This window comes from Thunnus albacares, chromosome 7 (assembly GCF_914725855.1).
Source record: "Thunnus albacares chromosome 7, fThuAlb1.1, whole genome shotgun sequence".
Lineage (NCBI taxonomy): Eukaryota > Metazoa > Chordata > Actinopteri > Scombriformes > Scombridae > Thunnus > Thunnus albacares.
Genome location: NC_058112.1, coordinates 22351051 through 22372175, shown reverse-complemented (window position 1 = coordinate 22372175; position 21125 = coordinate 22351051). Strand labels below are relative to the sequence as shown.

General features: G+C 39.4%; 1 protein-coding gene across 1 annotated transcript; it reads left to right on the top strand.

Annotated features, from left to right (window-relative positions):
* The first annotated feature begins 1223 nt into the window (after window positions 1-1223).
* On the top strand, window positions 1224-20908 carry hsp90b1 (heat shock protein 90, beta (grp94), member 1). The gene is made up of 28 exons (XM_044356337.1): window positions 1224-1392; window positions 1929-2031; window positions 2373-2514; window positions 2657-2773; window positions 2897-3228; window positions 3335-3446; window positions 3548-3676; window positions 3916-4032; window positions 4139-4276; window positions 4382-4459; window positions 4578-4643; window positions 4790-5059; window positions 5230-5475; window positions 5609-5745; window positions 5876-5954; window positions 6200-6359; window positions 6715-6779; window positions 14014-14317; window positions 15449-15484; window positions 16303-16355; window positions 16515-16598; window positions 16818-16924; window positions 17058-17211; window positions 18564-18665; window positions 18756-18830; window positions 18940-19008; window positions 19111-19246; window positions 19449-20908. Exons 1-28 carry the CDS (start codon window positions 1344-1346, stop codon window positions 19580-19582), a joined length of 3594 nt encoding a protein of 1197 aa, XP_044212272.1. The 5' UTR covers window positions 1224-1343; the 3' UTR covers window positions 19583-20908.
* Window positions 20909-21125: the final 217 nt, after the last annotated feature.

Sequence of the window (21125 nt, the reverse complement as noted above, 5' to 3'; positions counted from 1 at the left end):
ATGATTTCAAAAGCTCAACAGGGAAACACTGACTGAGGAAACACAAAGAGGGAAGCTTATGCTAAAAAGACTGAGATATCCACTTTATATGACTAACTCAGACTGCCGAAGCCTCATATAACCATATAAACTTTTAAATGCATTTTACTCAAAATGACTGTGTGGACACACTGTGGATTTTGACCCCCATCACTTATATTTAAAGTGCATTTGAAGCCAGTATGAACAGGAGGAATGATAACAGTGAGGAAAACCTCTTTCAGTGTTCATATGAGCACCTGGCTGTTGTTTTAAGCCGACACTGTGTTCAATCAAACTTCATACAGACTTTCAAATCTTTCAAAGTATATATTCACTCTCTCCTTTAATAATTGTGTGTTAGAATGAGTTATCATACTGTATTTAGTGTAAAGAAAATTCAACCAATACTTTAATGCACAAAGTAAGGATTGTTACAGTCAGCATAACCTCCTCCCCCACATACACACCTAATATTACACACACCCCACCCCTCCACAACCATAACAGCCCTAGCCAGATCATATACTCACACAGCCAGCAGACAGGTTTTAAAAAAAACAATATTATAATGAGCACATTTGTGTGATAATGTTACATACCATCTATACAGTTTTTCCTCAAAACTTTAAAGAAAAAAAAGGTTGTTTTCCACAATACATCCATGACTTCAACTCAGCAGAGCTAAACAGTGCCATCTTATGGACTCATCTACTCATTATCTACTCATTCAATGTTCAGTGTCTGCAGCGGAACAATGAAGTCACACCATTTTAGGGAAGGAAATGCAGATAACCTATCTACTATACCATATGCATAGATAAATATTCTTTAGACAAGCTACAGACTTACACCACACAGAAACAATATGTTACAATGGCAGTAGAGCCATAAACTAAAACGTGTCTGCATCTTGAGTATCGTTACGCTTCCGTGTCACTTGACTTTGACATTGCAGCAGAAAATCAAAGTTTAACTAACGTGTTGACAGAGATTTTTTTTCCCCAGCTTGAGAGGTAAATTTTAGGAAGTGATGTGCTGATTATTCATTCTTGGCCAATGGTGGCCAGCCACGATTTGCGGGTATTGACTTATGTAGAAGAATCTGATTGGACGTCATGTACCGTAGACTGTGCTGTGATTGGTCTAAGTTTGTGCGTGGTGCGCAGCCATTGGTCGGTTGTCACGGGTTTAATAGAGTGGGCTCTTTCGGTGGGAGAGGTGTCTTGTCAGTCTCTCTTGTAAAGGCAGTGCTGCGTGCACTGATCCCCGGCTTTTGTCTTAGGAGCTCAAGACTCACGTCGTCAATCGAGCAATATATCAAAATGAAACGTGCCTGGGTGATAGGTCTCCTCTTCGCACTTTTAGCCTTTGGTGAGTAGCGGAAAGATTTGCTCTCTTATGTCACTTTTTTATCATTAGTTAACGTTTTAGCTAACATTAGCCAATAAGCTAGCGTTAACTTGCTTTTGTGTTTCCTTGTCTGCTCATTCATGACTAGAAGCCTGATATTTTGCATTTTCCTTGCTTCATTTTGGCCATTTGTTAGCGATAAACAGCGTTATCGATACGGCGTCAACACGTTTCTCATAGCAACGCTAGTAACGTTATCCGTTATTTCCTAACTTGCTTGCTTTTCCAGAAGTTTCTCATAGAAAAAGCCATGTTATATCTACCTGACGACAGCTAACATCACCCAGGAGAAGTCTTATTGTTGCATAGATGTCCATATCCTGTCTTTAATAAAGCTAGCATGTCTAACAGCTAACCAGACTCATCTGATGATTTTCAGCGCGTCATTGCAGAGCTCCATTCACGATTATATAATCTGTAATGCTTAATATTTCTTCAAATACACAGTAAGCCAGTTGATTTTTTATTTAATCTAACAACTTTTTGTTCCTTTGCAGCTTCTGTAAAGGCAGAGGATGAACTTGATGTGGATGGGACAGTAGAGGAGGACCTGGGTAAAAGCAGGGATGGCTCCAGAACAGATGATGAGGTGGTTCAGAGGTAGGTGTCTCTTTGAATATCTTGTCACTTTCAGCCTGTTGAATGAACTGCACTTGTCCCTATCAGGAAAGGTCGACTGAACCTTTAGTTAAGAGCACAAGGTCAGCATGTCCAAGCTTGTGCACACAAACGCTCATAGCAACCCTTGCATTGTAGTAGTGGCCAAGCTTTGCAGTGTTTTCATTTATTGCACATCCCAAATTAAGACAAGGACATCTTGTGTGTTTTGGCTTCAATCTGGATACTGTTCTCCCTAGAGGGGAGAACAGCTTTGACAGCAATGACTTGTTGTTGTGCAATTCCCTGATCTCACCTGTGTGTGTGCATCTGTGTATTCTCAGGGAGGAGGAGGCTATCCAGCTGGATGGATTGAATGCAGCTCAGATTAAGGAAATCAGAGAAAAGTCAGAGAAACACGCCTTTCAGGCAGAGGTCAACCGCATGATGAAGCTGATTATCAACTCCCTCTACAAGAACAAGGAGGTGAGCAGGAATAAATATCATCATATCAGTTTACGTTAAGCAGTGTGTGATAATTTCTATGGATTTACTTATACAGTATGGCTTGCAGATGTTGTCAAGGAGGGGTGAGGTAATGAACTATTTGTGTGTTTTCTGTTTTTAGATCTTCCTTAGGGAGCTGATTTCCAATGCCTCAGATGCTCTGGATAAGATCCGCTTGTTGTCACTCACCAATGAAGATGCAATGGCTGCCAATGAAGAGCTGACCATCAAAATAAAAGTATGCACAAGAGAAGTGGGGGGGGGGGGGGGGGGTTGGTGTTAATCAGTGCTGCAGCGTTAACTGGTCATGTTAATAGTTGTTGTTCTGTTTGTAACACAACTGTGTTGTTCCTCTCTACAGTCTGATAAGGAGAAGAACATGCTCCACATCACTGACACGGGTATTGGAATGACCAAAGAGGATCTGGTGAAGAACTTGGGCACCATCGCCAAGTCTGGCACCAGCGAGTTCCTCAACAAGATGACAGAGATGCAGGCTGAGGATCAATCTACCTCAGAGTTGATCGGCCAGTTTGGTGTGGGTTTCTACTCTGCTTTCCTCGTCGCCGACAAGGTCATCGTGACATCCAAGCACAACAATGGCACCCAGCACATCTGGGAGTCTGACTCCAATCAGTTCTCTGTCATTGAGGACCCTCGTGGCGACACACTGGGCAGAGGAACCACCATCACGTGGGTTTACATTTTATTCAGATGACAATTATGTATAACAAATAGTATTATGTATAACAAATAGTATTGACAGAGAAATTAAATCCCCCCCTTTCTCTTTTTTCAGACTGGTCCTGAAAGAGGAGGCCTCAGACTATCTGGAGCTGGAGACCATCAAGAACCTTGTCAGGAAGTACTCTCAATTCATCAACTTCCCCATCTACGTTTGGGCCAGCAAGGTGATTACTCAAGATTCAAGAGACACAGTTATATTATGAAACTGAAACATATGCAAATGAACACATGGCCATTGCACAATTTCTTCCTCTTGACACAACAGACTGAGACAGTTGAAGAGCCCATTGAGGAAGATGCTGAGGCAGCAGATGAAACCGAGAAAGAGGCTGCTGAAGATGAGGCTGAGGTTGAGGAAGAGGAGGAGGACAAAGACAAGCCCAAGACAAAGAAGGTAGGATGTCATTGTTGGATTGGTTGATATGGACAAGATTAATATGTTAATGATTATCTCAACAGTATTTTAATGGCTGGAGGTGCTAGAGAATTGAATGCTTTTGAGATCTATAAAATGTTTATTCTTTTATTTATACACAAGTTTTTAACCATGAGAGAAACAATTTGGGTTATTCTTTTTTGTTACAAAAGGAATATTTTTTGGGCATGTTTGAAAATGTGTGATTGTGTTTGTAGGTTGAGAAGACTGTGTGGGACTGGGAACTGATGAATGATATCAAGCCCATCTGGCAGAGACCAGCGAAGGAGGTTGAGGAGGATGAATACACTGCTTTCTACAAGACCTTCTCTAAGGTAGATGCTTGAACAATAATGCTATGTCAAACTGTGGTGTAGAGTGAGTTCTTTAAGCACTAGCTGAAGGTCCGGCTAGTAAATGTTTTTATAACTGTTTCAACAGGACAGCGATGACCCTCTGGCTCATATTCACTTCACCGCTGAGGGTGAGGTTACCTTCAAGTCCATCCTGTTTGTGCCCAATTCAGCCCCTCGCGGCCTGTTTGACGAGTATGGCTCCAAGAAGAATGACTTCATCAAGGTATGTTAAGCAGTATTTAGTATCCATTTTAGGGGTATTTTCTTCTAGGGTGGTATTAAGGAATTCCTTCAACAGTTTCTAAATTAACGTCTCTTTCTGTCACAGCTGTTCGTCAGGAGAGTTTTCATCACAGACGACTTCAACGACATGATGCCCAAGTACCTGAACTTCGTCAAGGGAGTGGTGAGTTATTTCTAACCCTAGTTGTGATGCAGCCATGTGAAGATATAAACTACAGAAGCTAGTTGGCCTTTTCTTTAATAGTGCCTGCACTATGATTAATGGAAATTTATTTTGTTAGGTTGACTCTGATGACCTTCCCCTGAATGTGTCCAGAGAGACTCTGCAGCAGCACAAGCTGCTCAAGGTGAGAAAAAAAAAGTACAGCAATGATTTATGCATTCTGCAGTTTCTCATTTGAATTTAATGTGACAGGATTATCTAAGGAAAAATAAAAGCTTTTGGGAAGGGAAAATGACAAAGGAAGTCACTATTTTTCATGTCCCTATTCAGGTTATCCGTAAGAAGCTGGTGCGTAAGACTTTGGACATGATCAAGAAGATTGCAGAGGAACAGTACAACGAAAAGTTCTGGAAGGAGTTTGGAACCAACATCAAGCTGGGTGTCATTGAGGACCACTCAAACAGGACCCGTCTGGCCAAGCTGCTCCGTTTCCAGACCTCCAACAGCGATAAAGAACTTGCCAGCCTGGAGCAGTATGTGGAGCGCATGAAGGAGAAGCAGGACAAGATCTACTTCATGGCTGGTACCAGCAGGAAGGAGGTGAGAGGATGTAAAAAAAAAAAAAAAAAAAAGAAATTGTGTAAAACTGTAATTAATGACATTTACCTATTTATACTGCACAAAGCTTTTCTAATTTAATTGAACACCCAGGTTACATTTACAATGAAAGAGTCATGGCATTGATCATTTGCCCTAATTTCCCTCTGCAGGCCGAGGCTTCTCCCTTCGTGGAGAGGCTGCTGAAGAAGGGTTATGAGGTGATCTACCTGACGGAGCCTGTGGATGAGTACTGCATCCAGGCACTACCCGAGTTCGATGGAAAACGCTTCCAGAATGTGGCAAAGGAGGGTGTCAAATTCGACGAGAGCGACAAGGCGAAGGAGAAGAGGGAGGCCATGGAGAAGGAGTTTGAACCACTCACCACATGGCTGAAGGACCATCCCCTGAAGGAAAAGGTAGAGCACAAATTATATTGTAATAATCAACACATGACAAACACTAGCCACAGAAGTGCTGACGTTTTGTTGCAGCTGTTATATCTCTTCCATCAGTCACATTATTTCATACTATGTTGTTTTTCCCCCACAGATTGAGAAGGCCGTCCTCTCTCAAAGGCTTACCAACTCGCCCTGTGCTTTGGTTGCCAGTCAGTACGGCTGGTCAGGAAACATGGAGAGGATCATGAAGGCACAAGCTTACCAGACAGGAAAAGACATTTCCACAAAGTGAGTAATGATGATCCTGTGTGTACTAAGAATGTTGATACTCCTCATTATTACCTAATTGTAACATGTTAGAGCACGTCTGACTGTTTACCCTGAGCTTTGCTTAAACATTGCATTTCCTCTTTTTCAGTTATTATGCCAGCCAGAAGAAAACATTAGAAATCAACCCCAAACATCCTCTCATTAAGCAGATGCTTAAACGAGTCAATGTAAGTTTCAACATTATTATTGTCAAACAGTTTGTCTTCATATGTGTTATTTAAATGATGATACATTACGTACCAAAAAGTAACAAATTTTGTCAGCAGCATTTTGCAGTTTAACAGCTGACAGCAAAGGAACACTAAGTAGTTGTGATTTGTAATGTGAACTGTAAGATAGATATGAATTCAGTGGTATTAGTGCACTGATCAGAGCAGAGAACTTAATAGTCTCCTTTCTTGATGTTCCTCAGGATGACGCTGAGGACCAGTACGCGTCAGATATGGCTGTGATTCTGTTTGAGACGGCCACGCTGCGCTCAGGCTACCAGCTGGCTGACACAAAGGCTTATGGAGACAGGATAGAGCGCATGCTCCGACTCAGCATGAATGTTCCCCTGGACGAACAGGCAAGTCAACGTCAGCTGTCACATTACTGTGGGAACATTTGAATGGCAAATGTTTTCAGTTTCAGTGTGTACGTGTCAAGTCATATCTGCTCTTCCACAGCCGGTGAACTAATCCTATCTGTGAATAGATCAAACAGGGCTCATTTTGCATTGGAAATACAGTAGTTCCACTTTGACTATATTTACTTACTGACTATAAGTGGGGTTTTTAAGTTGGCCAGTGTGGTCATTAAGTGTGTTAGCGATGCGATGGTTGGAGATTGTGTGGGTGTGTTGTGTTAAATATTATGTGACTGTCCTGCAGATTGAAGAAGAGCCAGAGGAAGAACCAGAAGAGCCTGCTGAGGAAGAAGCAGAAGAGCCTGCTGAGGAAGACTCTGAAGATAAAGAGGAAATTGTAGATGAGGAAGATGATGACGAATCGGTGAGAACACATGCTATGGCATCTTAAGAATGTAAACTGATAAAATTCTGGAGTATGTGCTCTTCTGGCTTTTCATTCATAACTTAAATTTTGTTTCCTTACAGACAAAAAGACACAAAATTGAACTGTGAAACACTGAATGGAGGAGCATGTAACAATGAAGCTGGAGTCTTGTTCCAGCGCCACCGTGGTTGACATTATCCTGGGTGGGGTCCCTGGGTTGGGGTTTTTTAAGGCGAGCATTGTTTGTTTTTTTTTTTTTTTATTACATTCCTCATGACTGTAAATTTGTTAATATTTAACTGACCTGTTTATGGAAAGATGCGATCCTGTCTCTTGATCAAATAAATGTTTCCTGAAAAAAGGACATAATGTTTGTCTGGTGTTTAAAGGGGACAGGTAACTGAAAAAGCCTGCTCAAGTGAAGAGAGGGGAGCAACTATGTAATGTGGATTTTATAAAGTCACAGCAGATTGTGGTTGTATGAATAACAATGACAAAAGGATTTTAATTAACTCAGAACTGCTCAAAGGTAAAGCATGTCAGGTTGACTGCCAGTCAGCATTTTACCAGCTACAAAGTGCTGTTTCTGACAGCACTTTCAGTTTTTAAATGCAAGCTGATGTAACTAGTCTCTAGAGGCTAAATCATCTGTGCTCAGGTTGCAGATCCACTGGTCAAAAATACTGCAAAATTATTTAAAATGCTAAAGGGGGAAAAGGTGAAATATTGTCAAACAGAAAGGAAGCAGTTTGTGTGTTGGGGTTTTTTTTTCTGTTACACCAACTGAGTCTTTCCTACAAGTTTTGTCAAAATGTTTACTTTTTCAACCAGTCTCTGAAGTAGTATGCCTCTGAAAAATGGATTGTGAGAAATTCGATTTCTTGCTCAATGTCATCTTTTTCACATGGATTGTCATCTTTACTTGTTTGTCTCTTTCGAGGTAAAAACTGTGAATCAACAGGATGCCATCAAATTTCAACAGTTTAATGGAAACATCACAAATATTCTTGGAAGCTTCTTCAAACTACAAAAGACAAATGCTCAGTAGTTAAAATCATCTGGCAGTGTCGCGGCCATAGTGAGACCCCTCAGCCACTCCAGTCGATTACTTCATCCCCTAACAGAGCATATTCAGCCTTGACATCTTATATATGGTTCATTATTACCCATGATGCCTTGTTACTACTGGTTTGCCAAGCTGATAAAGAAGGCGGGCTGTGTGCTGGGGACTTTCTCTGGAGCCCCTAGAGTTGGTTGTGGAGAGATGGATGTTGCACGAGTCGTTCAACATAAGAGACAACACCACACACCCCCTACACAACCTTCTGGACAGACAACAGAGTGTCTCCAGTCAGAGGCTCCTTCAGCTCCGCTGCAATAAGGACCGTTACAGGAGGTCATTTCTGCTCACTGCAGTAGCCATCTACAATGACTCCTCTGTGTAGGAAGTAGGGATGTGCAGAGAGCCCAGTATCTGTATTTGTATTTGTTGAGGCAGCAAAATTATTTGTACTTGTATTTGAATAAAAGTGGAAAGAGGCTTAAAAGTCCTGTTTTTGTTTTTATTACACTTTTAATTTTAGAAAATTAAAGTGTTACAATAAGTGTTCATGAATGAACTACCTTATGAAGAAGGTCCCCACACTGGGTCTCAAAATGAAGTCTCCCAGATCATAGACGACTGCGCTGACTACTGAGCTAAAACTTAACTCATTGCCTCATCGCACACAGACCTCTACCTATTTATACACCCATAACACAGAGACAGCACAGCCTGTAACATGTAGGGAAGAACTTCAAAGGCGATTATTGCTCTGCACTTTTCAATTATTGCCTATTTTTTACACCCTAACATTGTGGAAAGGAAAAAGGGCAACAACAGGTTATGGAGAGTCTCTTGTAAGCACTTTGCGTGTGTAGAGTAACTCAGCTTTATCTCTGGGGAACACCCCCAACTCCGGGAGTCATGTCCAAATTAGGAAATGTGTGTCATGTAGCAGCTGGATGTGACTCCCCTTGTTTAGACCTGCTAATAGACGTCACAGCGGAGCAGAGGAGAGAGACTGAGATAGCGATGTAACAAACCTGTTTTTTTTTTCTTCCCAAAAACAAATAATTTTCAAAATATTTGTATGAAACAAATATTCGTTAAAAACCCACTATTTGTGCTTTGCCAAATAACGTATTTGTTTTCGGGCACATCCCTAGTAGGGAGGGGAAACTCCTCCACTGAGTGGCTAATGCACAATGGACATTCTACACTTAATTTGCATATTAATAGCAATATCCTGCTGTCTTGTTGGATGCTATAGTTGTACTTTTATACTGTTGTTCTAAAGAGGGTTTATCAATACAAATCCAAGTTGGAATCAAGGTGGTAAAAGTTGATCCACGCAGTCTTTTCACTGTGGTCATCCCAGGCAGCACAAATATCAAATAAAGTAGTACCAGAGTTCTAACCAACCTCTAACTGTGAGAGAGGAGGTGAAGGAAAGGGCGGGGCCTCAGAGAATCTAACAATCTTTAGAGCCTTTATGGAATAAACATGTCTGTGTATCAATTGTGTTGATGCATCAACAGAAATGTATTATGTAAACTTAATCATTCTTCAGTCAATAGAGCCGTAACATAAGGCGAATAATAAGTGAATTATATCTCAACTCATGAAGTCTTAAGCTGCCATCATGTAAATGTCAAGACTTCAGTGGAAACTGCAGGGTTGACTCTTCTTATCAGCGGCGTCTGTGTGTAGTTTAGTAACAACTCTGAAATCTGATATGAGCCAATTGTATGGCCTTATCTCAATATCTAAGAGTTACTGTTGTGGAAACTCATACAGCAGAACCTTGGTTTATCATGGTTTACAAAGCTTCTTTGCTATTTTAGTTTGCTAGTTATTATGCTTTTCATATTTACTATCCTCTATACTAGCATAACACTAAAAAGTAAAAAAGAATGTACAACCAAAAAGGTTAAATGTATCTGAATATTCACAGTTCACAGTACATTTTTTAATGTAATACCACATATACCATGTGATAAAAATGTTAACACTCTATTTTGTGACAGCTGGTGAAGTTGGCCCTTTCTCTCCTGCGCTGATCTAATGAATAACTGAATGTTTAATTTTACGACCCAATCTCACTTTACTTATACACTCAAACGCCTCTCTTTATTCAACATCTTATGTTTCCTCCAGCACACTGTCATTAAGTTGCAGGAAACAGATCAGGAAGATGTTGTTTAATGGAGGATCTGACTAAATGCCAGAATGATTCATCAGACTTTAGATATGCAAAGAGAAAATAAACTGTAATTAATTTTAACAATGCATTACAATGTCAAGCTATGCCCAGCAGGTGGCACAGTCACCCACCTCAAAGAAAGGTGACTCTTCTAGTAAATGTGTTTAGACAGAACAGCCTCAAACTATAATAACAATACAATATTTTTTGGACTTATCAGTAGATATTTCATTTTTAAATCTATGAGTTCATAAGTTTAATAAAGAACACCTTTACAGCTTTTCAAAGGCTAATAAAAGCTGACAAGATGATGATATTTAGCTTTATATCTTTATTTTACACACTATATTAAAAGAATCTCCAAAATTATCAGTTGAGTCGTGAGAAAACTATTCTGGCTCATTTACATAATGTGCATCATTAAAACCCTTTAAAGATAAACACTGCATAATATCCCCTCACCATACATACTTTATACCCGTTCTCATGACGCAGCTAAAAATGATCTTGCCTTAATCAGACCTCCAGTACAACACTTTCTGGTCCTAACACCAAAAAGCTATAAGGAGATATAATAGCAGATATGATTGGTTTAAGGCTTTAATGAGCAACATTACGTATTCTAGCTCCAATTCATTCCTCTGCTTCTTCTTTATCATATAATTTATGTCATTATAAAATTGCTGATTACATTGCTGCCATTATGAGAGAAATTTATTACACAATAAAGCTAACTATGCATAGTTCAGTCATACAGCAGGATCTTTACCATAAACAATCCAAAAAATGCATTTTAGACTATTAAAGAGCCCCTGATGGCTAGACCTAAATGAGGGGGAAGCATTCACCTCTTTATTGTCTTTGCCACCATAAGTCACAGTTACAGAAGCTGCATATCTTGGTTTTATAACAGGCATTAACTGCTGAGATATGTGAAATAAATCTGCTGGAGTAAAAAGTACAGTATTTCCCTTTGAAATGTAGTGGAGTACCAGTATAAAGTAGCATAAAATGGACTTGTAGTAAGTAAAGGACAAGTACTTCAAAAAGTACAATACTTGAGTACTGTGTTAATGTGTTTTATATGATACTGAGCCTTAATAGACTCTTTGGCCAGTTTCTCATCTACTTTGCACCTCCTAATAGCTAATACACTTCATAGTTTTGGTGGCAATATGGGAAATCCATTAACATAGTGTACAGTCTCTTTAAAAAAGCTAATTTAATTTGCATTGCTTGACCACTTAAAGACCACATGTCTTTAAGTGCAGATGGCAGCATGTCTACTCATGAAGGTTTTAATGTTTAGATTTTTTTTCCAGCCTGTTTTAAAGAGATATTGAGTTGACTTCATGTTCATTTTTAGGCTGAAGTGTGGTGCTGTTGAACTGTAATGTGTTACACTGAGAGAAGTTTCTGATATTTGTCCACCCTGTTGATATCAGTTAGGGTGGGCTAAATATTAATATTTTATCATATCCCTCATGAAGGTAGGATTTATTACAGGGCTGTTGTGTAAGATAACATTAGTTTTAGCTAGGTCGACCTAATAAACTGTTTTATCTGTCCTCCACATCTCTCAACTAATCTCCAAATACAGTAGATTAACTGCCTTTTGTTCTTTCTGTTTAAATAAGGAGTCTTATTTCAAATGTCAACAGAGCCTTCTTGCTTGCATGTAAACCACATTCCTAACCATTCCTAACATTATTGCATTTTACAATGACAGCTGAAAGTTTTTTCACCCCCTGATAACAATTCAGATATTCGTTGCATTTTGAATTATAGTAATTCCACAGCTGCAAAGCTCTGTTGGTCTGTTGGAAAGCATTAAGCAGAAACAATCTTCAGGATATACGGTTCAGAGAGCAGGGCTGATGCACACTGTTTGCTCTCCACCAACAACTGTCTCTGATGTCTTCTTACAGTAGGATGGGGCTGTAGTGCACACACAAGAGTAAAATCCCTCACACAGCTCACAGTTGAAACCTGTAGTCTCCAAGGGTGAGTTGAAGAGCTCGGTTAAGCAGCAACAATGCAGGATTACAGGCCAAACCATGGTCTTGCTCCCATATGTTCGCCTGAGTGAGAAAATGTTGTGGCTTCTTAATAAAGGGTGACAGATATGGGCCACGGCAGGGGGAGGGGTCTCATTGTGGAGCCACAGAGGACTGATAACCGTGGCATATAATAGCTGTATTCCCTGCTGATAATCTGAAGCATTGTTCATTCATTGCTCTTTGCCCTCTGCTCACCAAATTCCATCACAATATGATAATCCATGTTGCGAACACACAATTGTTTCCATACAATAGCAGTTAGACCACCATCTCTCCCAATCAAAACACTAACCTCAGATCCCCTGACCACAACCACCTGACTGTCCCTAAATCATGGTTTAAATACCATGGTGACAGGTCTGTCTGTTGCTCCAAAACTATGGAATTCTCTTCTTCCTGTAATAGTTTTTTTTACTCATCAATGCTTTTAAGATAACACTTAAAATGCACTTTTACTTACTGTCTTTTAAACTCATCCTGCTATATTTCTTCTAAAGCCATATATCATTTGCTTCTCTCTGTAGGAGTTTGATGTCTCGTGCATGTTGTCATAAACATTTTATTTTTCTTGTCCTCCCATTTCCCCCCTCTGTTTCTCCCTTTGTTGTGAAGCACTTTGGATGCTATTTCCAGTAAATAAAACTGAGTTCAGTTGAGTTGAGTAACCTGAGAAACCACATTTAAGAGCACAGATGGAGTTTCCTCTTTTACAGGTTTAAGGGCACATGTAGATTATAGAAATTTTCTTCTGTTGTGAGAAAATTTAAAGGAAAGGCTAAATTCTAAAAAAAAGTGTTTGTCCATTTGGGAAATATGGCCAATATTCACTTATCAGTATTTTTAAAACCCAGATAACTGCAGCTTTTCAGTATGAAGGCTCATTGTAGATGTCTAGACCAAAAATATTTTTGTCACAGTAGTTTTCTTTCAAACATTTAATCTATGCTCGCAGTTTACACAATGAAAAACTATCTGCCTGTGAGTCAAAATGTTCTGGGAGGTCCCGTAATATTGACATAAGCATCAGATTTATTAATTTCTCTCCCTCTGGTACAAGGAATTGAGTCCATACTCTGCTGCTGCTATTAAAGGGACAGTCCCACTATAATGAGCCTTGACTTAAGGTTATTAATTAGTTCATAATCTTAATTAATCTTAATTAATAATTGGATTTTTAGTTTTATCCCCACTGCTCTTCTTGTACATTACTACTTTAAGTTTTAGCTGTTTGATCCCAAAGTAAATCATTAATTATCATCTGCATTATATAGAAGATCTACACATTTTTCCTCAAATGTTCTATTCATTAATCTGTGATGTCATGTTTTTTAATCTTTACTAGGCTTTTATTACTTGATATTTTATTACATGTTATATGAGACCCGTTTTTATTTTATATGGCCATTTTTTAAAAACATTATAGGCTATAGAGCCATCTTATAAGATATTTACCGTCTGTGTGAATTCAGAAAAGATAAAAAAAACAAACAAAAAAAACCATTGTGTCCATAAAACACAACATTTTAAACTTACTATTTAACAAAAGACATAATATGGACCTCCGATCTCCCATCTCATCTCTCTATCGATATCTGACAGGGACAATCGAGGCTTCCTGTTTCTCTTTCTCATCATTTGTATTTTGCGACTGACTGCAGCTTCTGCGCTGCTGCTGCTGCTCATACGCAATCCCTGGATAGGTGGTTGCCATGGATTCCTGGGTCACATGCGTGGGTTTCCTGTAGCCAGAAGCAGCAGAAGATGCTTGGATCAAAAATCCAGAGCCATTTTCACTCAAGAAAAAGAAGGGATCCGCTGTGGATGGCTTGCTGACTGACTGGGTGACCTGACTACACCCGTCTGCTAATTTGGCTTTTCAAAAAAAACAACCTCAGCTGTGTGCTTTTGATTATTTCAAATTCGCAGCAAACCGGTTTTGTCCACATCCATAGACTGATAATAGGAATGAGTATAGAAATTCCTGAAGGACTGACGGAGCTGTTACAGAGCTTTACCGTGGAAGTGTTGAGGAATCAGCCCAGGGACCTGCTCGAGTTTGCATTACAGTACTTCACCCAGCTGAAGGACAGTGAGACCAAAGAGGCCTCATTTGGCAATGACCAAAATTCGGCCCCAAGACCTGGAAAAGCGGTCAATTTCATTGACGAAGCCATGCAGATCGATTCGGAAAACGGAGAGGAGGAGGACGACGATGACGAGGAATTCATAGGTAGGCTAACAGATGCCAGGCAGATATGTGAATATGGATAACCTTTGTTTATTTTGAGTGATGAGCATGTAGCCCGTCTGCTGTGGCTGGTGAGAATAAGAAACACATTGAGCGCAGTGATGCTCCAGCGCCCGCCACCTTGCATCCACCATGGCTCTGTCATTTGCCATATATGGTCAGGGAGGCTGAATGATGGTTTAATGAACGTCTCCTGCTCTTCATCTGTGCAGACACGTTTTTGTGATAAGGACATCGTTAAGGCACAATAGCTGCAGAAAAAAAGGGATTGTGTGTGTGTGTGTGTGTGTGTTTTCAGAGAGACCCTGCACCTCTAGGTCATTTGAATATTTTCAGTTTTAGGTGCAGGCCTGATGGGCCTACCCTGATTATGTATCAAATATATGACAAATCATACCAAGGTAGAAAACTGAATGATGATGCAAGCAAATACAAAATCGCAAATACTGAGCTAGATTAATTTTATGCTACAGAAACTGGGGTCATATTTAACACAATGGCCGGTGCAGGATTGCCATAAGGTGCAGCAAGTAGCATAGCAACCCAGAGCTCTGACACAGCATCCCGATGAGTGGTGGGGTCTGCGAGGCTGGCTGCAATGGTTACATAAGGACAAGTGCACAATATTCAATCATTAAACTAACTATTGTAGTATTTATTGTAGTATTTGTGGGTCATGACATTGCCCAAAAATGACACGACTGGTACCGTGTGCCCCTGATATTCTGGTGAGCTCCCTGGGACAACACTGGCTGCCAGGTTATTAATGGATGAGACCTCCTATCTAATGTATATTTCATACCAAGCTATTGTGTCAGAGCTTGGCACTTTTTTTTTTTTACTGTGTTTTACATTTGAATTTGTCTCTCATTTAAATTTGATTCAAAGAGACAAACACACTTCAAAGCAGCTGTCCTTATTCAGGTTTTACCCAAATGAATATGGATCCCTAATGAGCACAGGGCTGGGTATTCTCTAGTACACGTATAGTGCTGTGGATTTTGAACAACAGCACATTCATCCAACCATTTCCAGTGATAATTCAGTTACTGTAAAATAGATTTTCTTTACGATGAAATCTAACACGTTAATCTATATTTTATGATTTTGCAGCCCCGGTAATAAACAGATTCATCAGAAGAGCATCAGGTGAGTTGTCATTTGCTGCCTGGTTTAATCTTGCTGTTAAGAGCCTGATCTGTCAAGAGGAACACTCTGGACAGTGTCACTGCTGGAAATATATAAAAGTTCTTTGACATACACATCTGCATCAGATTTGCTCCAGTACAAACAATATGGAAGTATTTTTCCATCTGTCTTTTCTCACTGTCTTCAGCATTATGTAATAGTGTTGATTTATTAGAGTTTTGTCTCGAGCCTGGTTAACAATGTCAGTGAATGATGTGTGCGGGGAGTTCAAGACAAGTACTGCTACTAATCATAATCTCTCGCTTATGATAATAGTGAGGTTGTAGCTTCACAAGAGTAACTTTGCTGTTTGACAGTCTGAATGGACACAAGTATGAGCAAGTGAATGTACTCGATCACATTTCCTGAAGCATATTTCTTACTTTTTATCACTTAAAATAGGAAATTAACATCCTCAACATACATTAAGATGCTACAATAGCAGCCAGTTAGGTTCATTCAAGTAAAAGATTTTACAACTGTATCTTACCATTAAAATACAGGAAGGAAATGTGAAATGCTACCACCATCACTGCACCCCCCTAAAGCGCCACACTTAAGATGAGAAAAGTTGTGTTTACTGATTTATTGCATGAATTGATGCTGAATCATCCCTGGGATTTGGATTTTGTTGTTAGATCTGAATGAGGATTGTGTGTACTTCAATGTTTGTGTTAAAACTTTGTTGTCCTCCTTTTATGAAGGACCTGTCAGAAATTTGAAGTTTTAGTTGAATTTGCAGCTTGTAGTTCATTAATTTGTTGGTCTCTGTCATGCAGTGTGTGCTGAAGCGTTCAATCCTGATGAAGATGATGAGGATAAAGAGCCACGGGTAAACTGTGTTTTTGTGCCACAAACATTTGGTTCTCTTGTCTGGTTTGATTTTACCTGAAGAGTATGAAACTCTGAGTCTAAATAAAATAGTCTTCTCTATGTAATTTAATGTGTAGGCTGCTATATGGCCGACTAACAAGATTGATTTAATTTGCAGGTCACCCACCCAAAAACAGATGAGCAGAGACAGAGACTACAGGAAGCATGTAGGGACATTCTTCTGTTCAAGAATTTGGATCCGGTGAGTAGATTACTTTGTGCTCTGCCATCTCTTAAATTACACAAAGGAGAACATGCAGAACCTGCAGGTTTTTGCCACAACTCAGTGCACCATGCATGATATTTAAAGATGGTCATATTTAAGCTGAAACAACACACCGAGTGGATTGTTTCAACACATAAAATTCAAATACTTGACTGTTGTTTTTTTGTTAAACACTGCTACATCATACCATCACAGGAAGAGATGTCTCAGGTGCTGGATGCCATGTTTGAGAAGTTCTGCACAGAAGGGGAGCACATCATTGATCAAGATGATGATGGGGACAACTTCTATGTTCTTGAAAGGTGATCTTTCATGTCATGCCTAGTCAGTGGTTACATCTGAATCAGATTATGATTGACAAATGTATTTGGAAAATGTTTTCTGCTGTTAAAGATTTAAGGAAACACCAGTATGCCTGTTGTGTCTTTTTTTCAGTGGGACGTATAACATTTTTGTAAAGGTTGATGGTGTGGAGAAGCTGGTAGGCAGCTATGACAACCGAGGCAGCTTCGGAGAGTTGGCGTTGATGTACAACACCCCCAGGGCAGCCACAATAATTGCCACTTCGCTTGGAGCCCTTTGGTGCCTAGTGAGTAAACCAAAAAAATCCTCATGTAAGAGCACAGTCTGCTCCATAGTTCGGTTTTATAACAGTCAGTTCTCATGATTTACAGTAAATATCCATGTTGTCTGTGGCACTGATTGCCCTGGTGCCACAGGTGAGATCGAGCCATCTCATTGAGTTAATACACAAACCCTAAAGAATGAGAGAACTCTAATCTTGCCCCTGGACATTAATTCATTAATGCCAATATTAAAACTAATGAATGTGCAAACCGGGTATGAGAAATGATACTCATGAATGATAATACAGGCCCATTCAGAGATCTCAACTATCAGTTCAGACAATCAAGGCAAAACTTGTCTGTTTTAGTAAGTATGCACCTCAGATGAACTCAGGTAGCTAAATACTCAAGATGTTATAAATTATCAAAATCTGCAAACTGGGGCTGCCAAACCCATCATGAAGTAGAAATAAATAGTATTGTCTGAATGGCTTCAGTTGAATGGTATTTTAGCTAAACAACATCCAACTATTTTCTAAATTGTAGCCAGAACAGCTGTTTTGAATATTCCGTTGCTACTTGATCCTGTTTCTGTGATGCAGTTTATATATTAATGACTCAATGAGAGTTGTGTCCTTAAACTGTGGGTAACGGTTTTGTTATGTCATCTGTATGCAGACCGGGCAGGTTCCAGCTGTATCCCCTGTTGACCTGGGTACTTGTAGTGTGTGTTTCGGTCTGTGAACAAGCAGCCAAGTGGAACAGTGTGCAGCATTTTGTGTCAGCCAAGTCCGAGCATCAAGCCCTTTAGGTCGAGGAGGGACAGTGCTGCTGAAGGGCCTCTGAGCAAACAGTAGACTATAGTAGCATGAGCCATGTTTTTGGGCACCCTAAGCAGCTGCCTATAATGCCTACTCTACAGTATGTAACCACCTAACCACTGTTGCCATGTAACATGTCGCCGGCCATCATTTGTTTCTAAACTGTATATCATCCTGAAATGACAAATGAAATTTAAAAGTTTGTAATCAAAAGCAGCAGAATGACTTGAGCACATGGGTGCTGCAGTTTATCTTGGGTGGTGTTATGGTTTTCAGGGGACCTGCTTACTTAAAATCTGGTTTACAGCGACCCCTGCTGTGAAATGTTGTTTCATATGAGATATTATTTGGTGAAAGGGTACCGGAAATGTCTAGAACTGGAGGGAAAATGCAAATGAGTACCTAGCTATCCTGATTTCCAGAGAGTACAGGGACAAGTGCAGCATTTAAAAATACATGTTACAGGCTACCAGACTTATTGAGCAACTCGGATTGTTTCTCAAGTGGTTGTTAACATAAACCTGAATGTTTTTTCCTCTGAATCTCTCTCTCAGGATCGTCTGACATTCAGGAGGATCATAGTGAAAAACAATGCCAAGAAAAGGAAGCTGTATGAGGCATTCATTGAAACACTACCACTGCTTACGTCATTAGAGGTTAAGATAAGTTTCATCCTCCAGCGTTAAGAAGCTGCAGTGTGCACCTACAGTAAAGCCATGGTCATCTAAGTTTCTTTTCATCCACAGCTCTCAGAGAGAATGAAGGTAGTAGATGTGATATCCACCAGAGTGTACACTGATTCACAGCAGATTATTGCTCAGGTGATTAATCTCTTTGTATTATCTGTACGTGGATCAGACTTTTCAGCATTTATAAACACATGTTCTTTTTTGTGCTCGTTTACAATTCCATTCATGCTTTGTATTACAGGGGGATCTAGCTGATTGCTTCTACATTGTTGAGTCTGGCCAAGTTAGAATCAACATGAAGAGAAGCAGGGTATGAGACGAGAAGCAGTCTACTTCTGATTATATTCATACAGTTTATACATTGGTGTTTTCTGTGTGGTATCTTATAGTATGCATGTTTCATTCTTTTCAGACGAAAAAAGACCAGGAGGAAGAGGAGGTGGAAATTGCCACGTGCTCCAGGGGCCAGTATTTCGGGGAACTGGCGCTTGTCACAAACAAGCCGAGAGCTGCATCAGCCTATGCTGTGGGAAGCGTCAAATGCTTGGGTACATTTTGTGCAACTTTATGACAATTCATACATTGTTTCTAGCCATTAAATTTCCCAATATGCCATCAATTACCTTATGTTAGTTTAGATTTATCTTTATAATAGAGAACATAAATATGAGTAAAGGCAAGTCTTCGTCTGTTGCATTTCTCTCCTTAAACTACACGCATGTCTGACTCCTCTTTTCTTTTGTTTGCCAGTCATGGATGTTAAAGCCTTTGAGAGATTGTTGGGTCCATGCATGGACATCATGAAGAGAAACATTGCTAACTATGAGGAGCAGCTGGTGACCCTGTTTGGAAGTAGCACTGAGATTGAGCAACAAAGTGCATGAGACGGCCCCAATGGACCATGAATTGGTTGATGAAAAAAAAAAAGGCTTGTACGGATGTTTTTTCCCCTCATAACCACTTAAACAGCTTTTCTTACAAGAAATGTGAATATACACTACAAGATTTGTGTGTCAGATAAATAAAACAGACTATGTCAGTTTCCCATGTGAGACATTTTAACAGTTTGCCACAGAGTGTTATGAGAAAAGTAATGTAAGCCAAAGCAGAGTTGCTTGCTGTTTAAATTAGATTTCTCACGACTCTTTAAAAATGTAAGTGTACATTTTACCTGTCAGTGTCAGATTTGTTTGTATATTGAACACTTTTGTTAACGCTCACCTTTTTTTCACAGTGTTATAGTTGCACCTACAGCATTAATATCCTTTGTAAATTTCTAAACATAGTTTGTTAAAATCAGATGCCAAAGGTAATTTCTTACTGGATAATTGTGAGCAGATATGTTACAGTCTCTTGTCATTTCTGGCAAGAGCACTCACTAACACTTGCAACGTGAGGCACACTAGTACAAGAGTGCCCCAACATGAAGAAAGATAAACAATGTTTGTAAAGGAACTGATTTGATTCTGTGTTTGAATAACATCTTTCACACTTTTGATCACTACAGAATGTAGATTTGGCAGTACTTCAACATTTTTACAGAATACATTTCTGTTAATCATAAGATTCAATCCATGTTCATAAACTGTATATCATTGTTGGTAAGTGTTTGTGGCTGTTAGCCTAATACTATGCTTTTGCAACAAAAAAAAACTTCAGAGAGATAGCTGATAGTTTTGTATGAATATACAAACACATTGCTGTACAATTTGAAATTGAGTATTTACTGTTATTATATAGGCCCACCTTTAATTGAATAAGTTGCCCCACTAGACTGTAGTCATTATAAGCAATGTCTCGAGACAGTTAATTTTCTTGTGTTTTAATGTAAAATTTAAGTCATACTGTTTTTGTGTCAGTGAAACATACATTATGATTATGACATCCATTATTGCTGTCTACCTCTGCCAACAACTAATGCTGTTTGGAAACATATATTGTAATGTTCCCTCTCAACAGGAAACTACAGTGGGTCCCCCCTCCTCTCTCTCTCTCTCTCTCTTTTTAAAATGAATAATTGAAGTCTTCTGTATTTTGTCTGTGGTTTACTGCAGCTTAAATTGTTTAAAGCTGGTTTAACATTAAAACATTATACTTTTATTTTCCCCCCCATGTGCAGGTAGTTCTGGTAATTTTTGAAGGCGAACCCATAATACTGGCTGGAAGTACTGTATGTTTCACTTTTCATGTCAATAAAGAACATTTTTATATTTATTTGTATATTTATTTGTTAAAATTAGGGGTAGCACATTTTCAAACCTATTCATTCAGCACTCATTCACCATTCATTCATTCCTTTTCATACAGTCATTCATTTATTCATTCATTGGTTCATGCAGTCAGAAGTTTAAGCAATGATGTTATTTCCAGAAAAAGGACATTTGTAATAGAGAAAGCAATGTGAGCAATTAGCTCTTGTTGTACTTG

Bases quoted from the DNA above. Each gene is read 5' to 3' on its own strand.
- hsp90b1 (XM_044356337.1), top strand. From the start codon at position 1,344: ATGAAACGTGCCTGGGTGATAGGTCTCCTCTTCGCACTTTTAGCCTTT. The intron at 2,032-2,372 runs GTAGGTGTCTCT...GTGTATTCTCAG, and splicing joins GATGATGAGGTGGTTCAGAG to GGAGGAGGAGGCTATCCAGC. The intron at 4,460-4,577 runs GTGAGTTATTTC...TTATTTTGTTAG, and splicing joins TGAACTTCGTCAAGGGAGTG to GTTGACTCTGATGACCTTCC.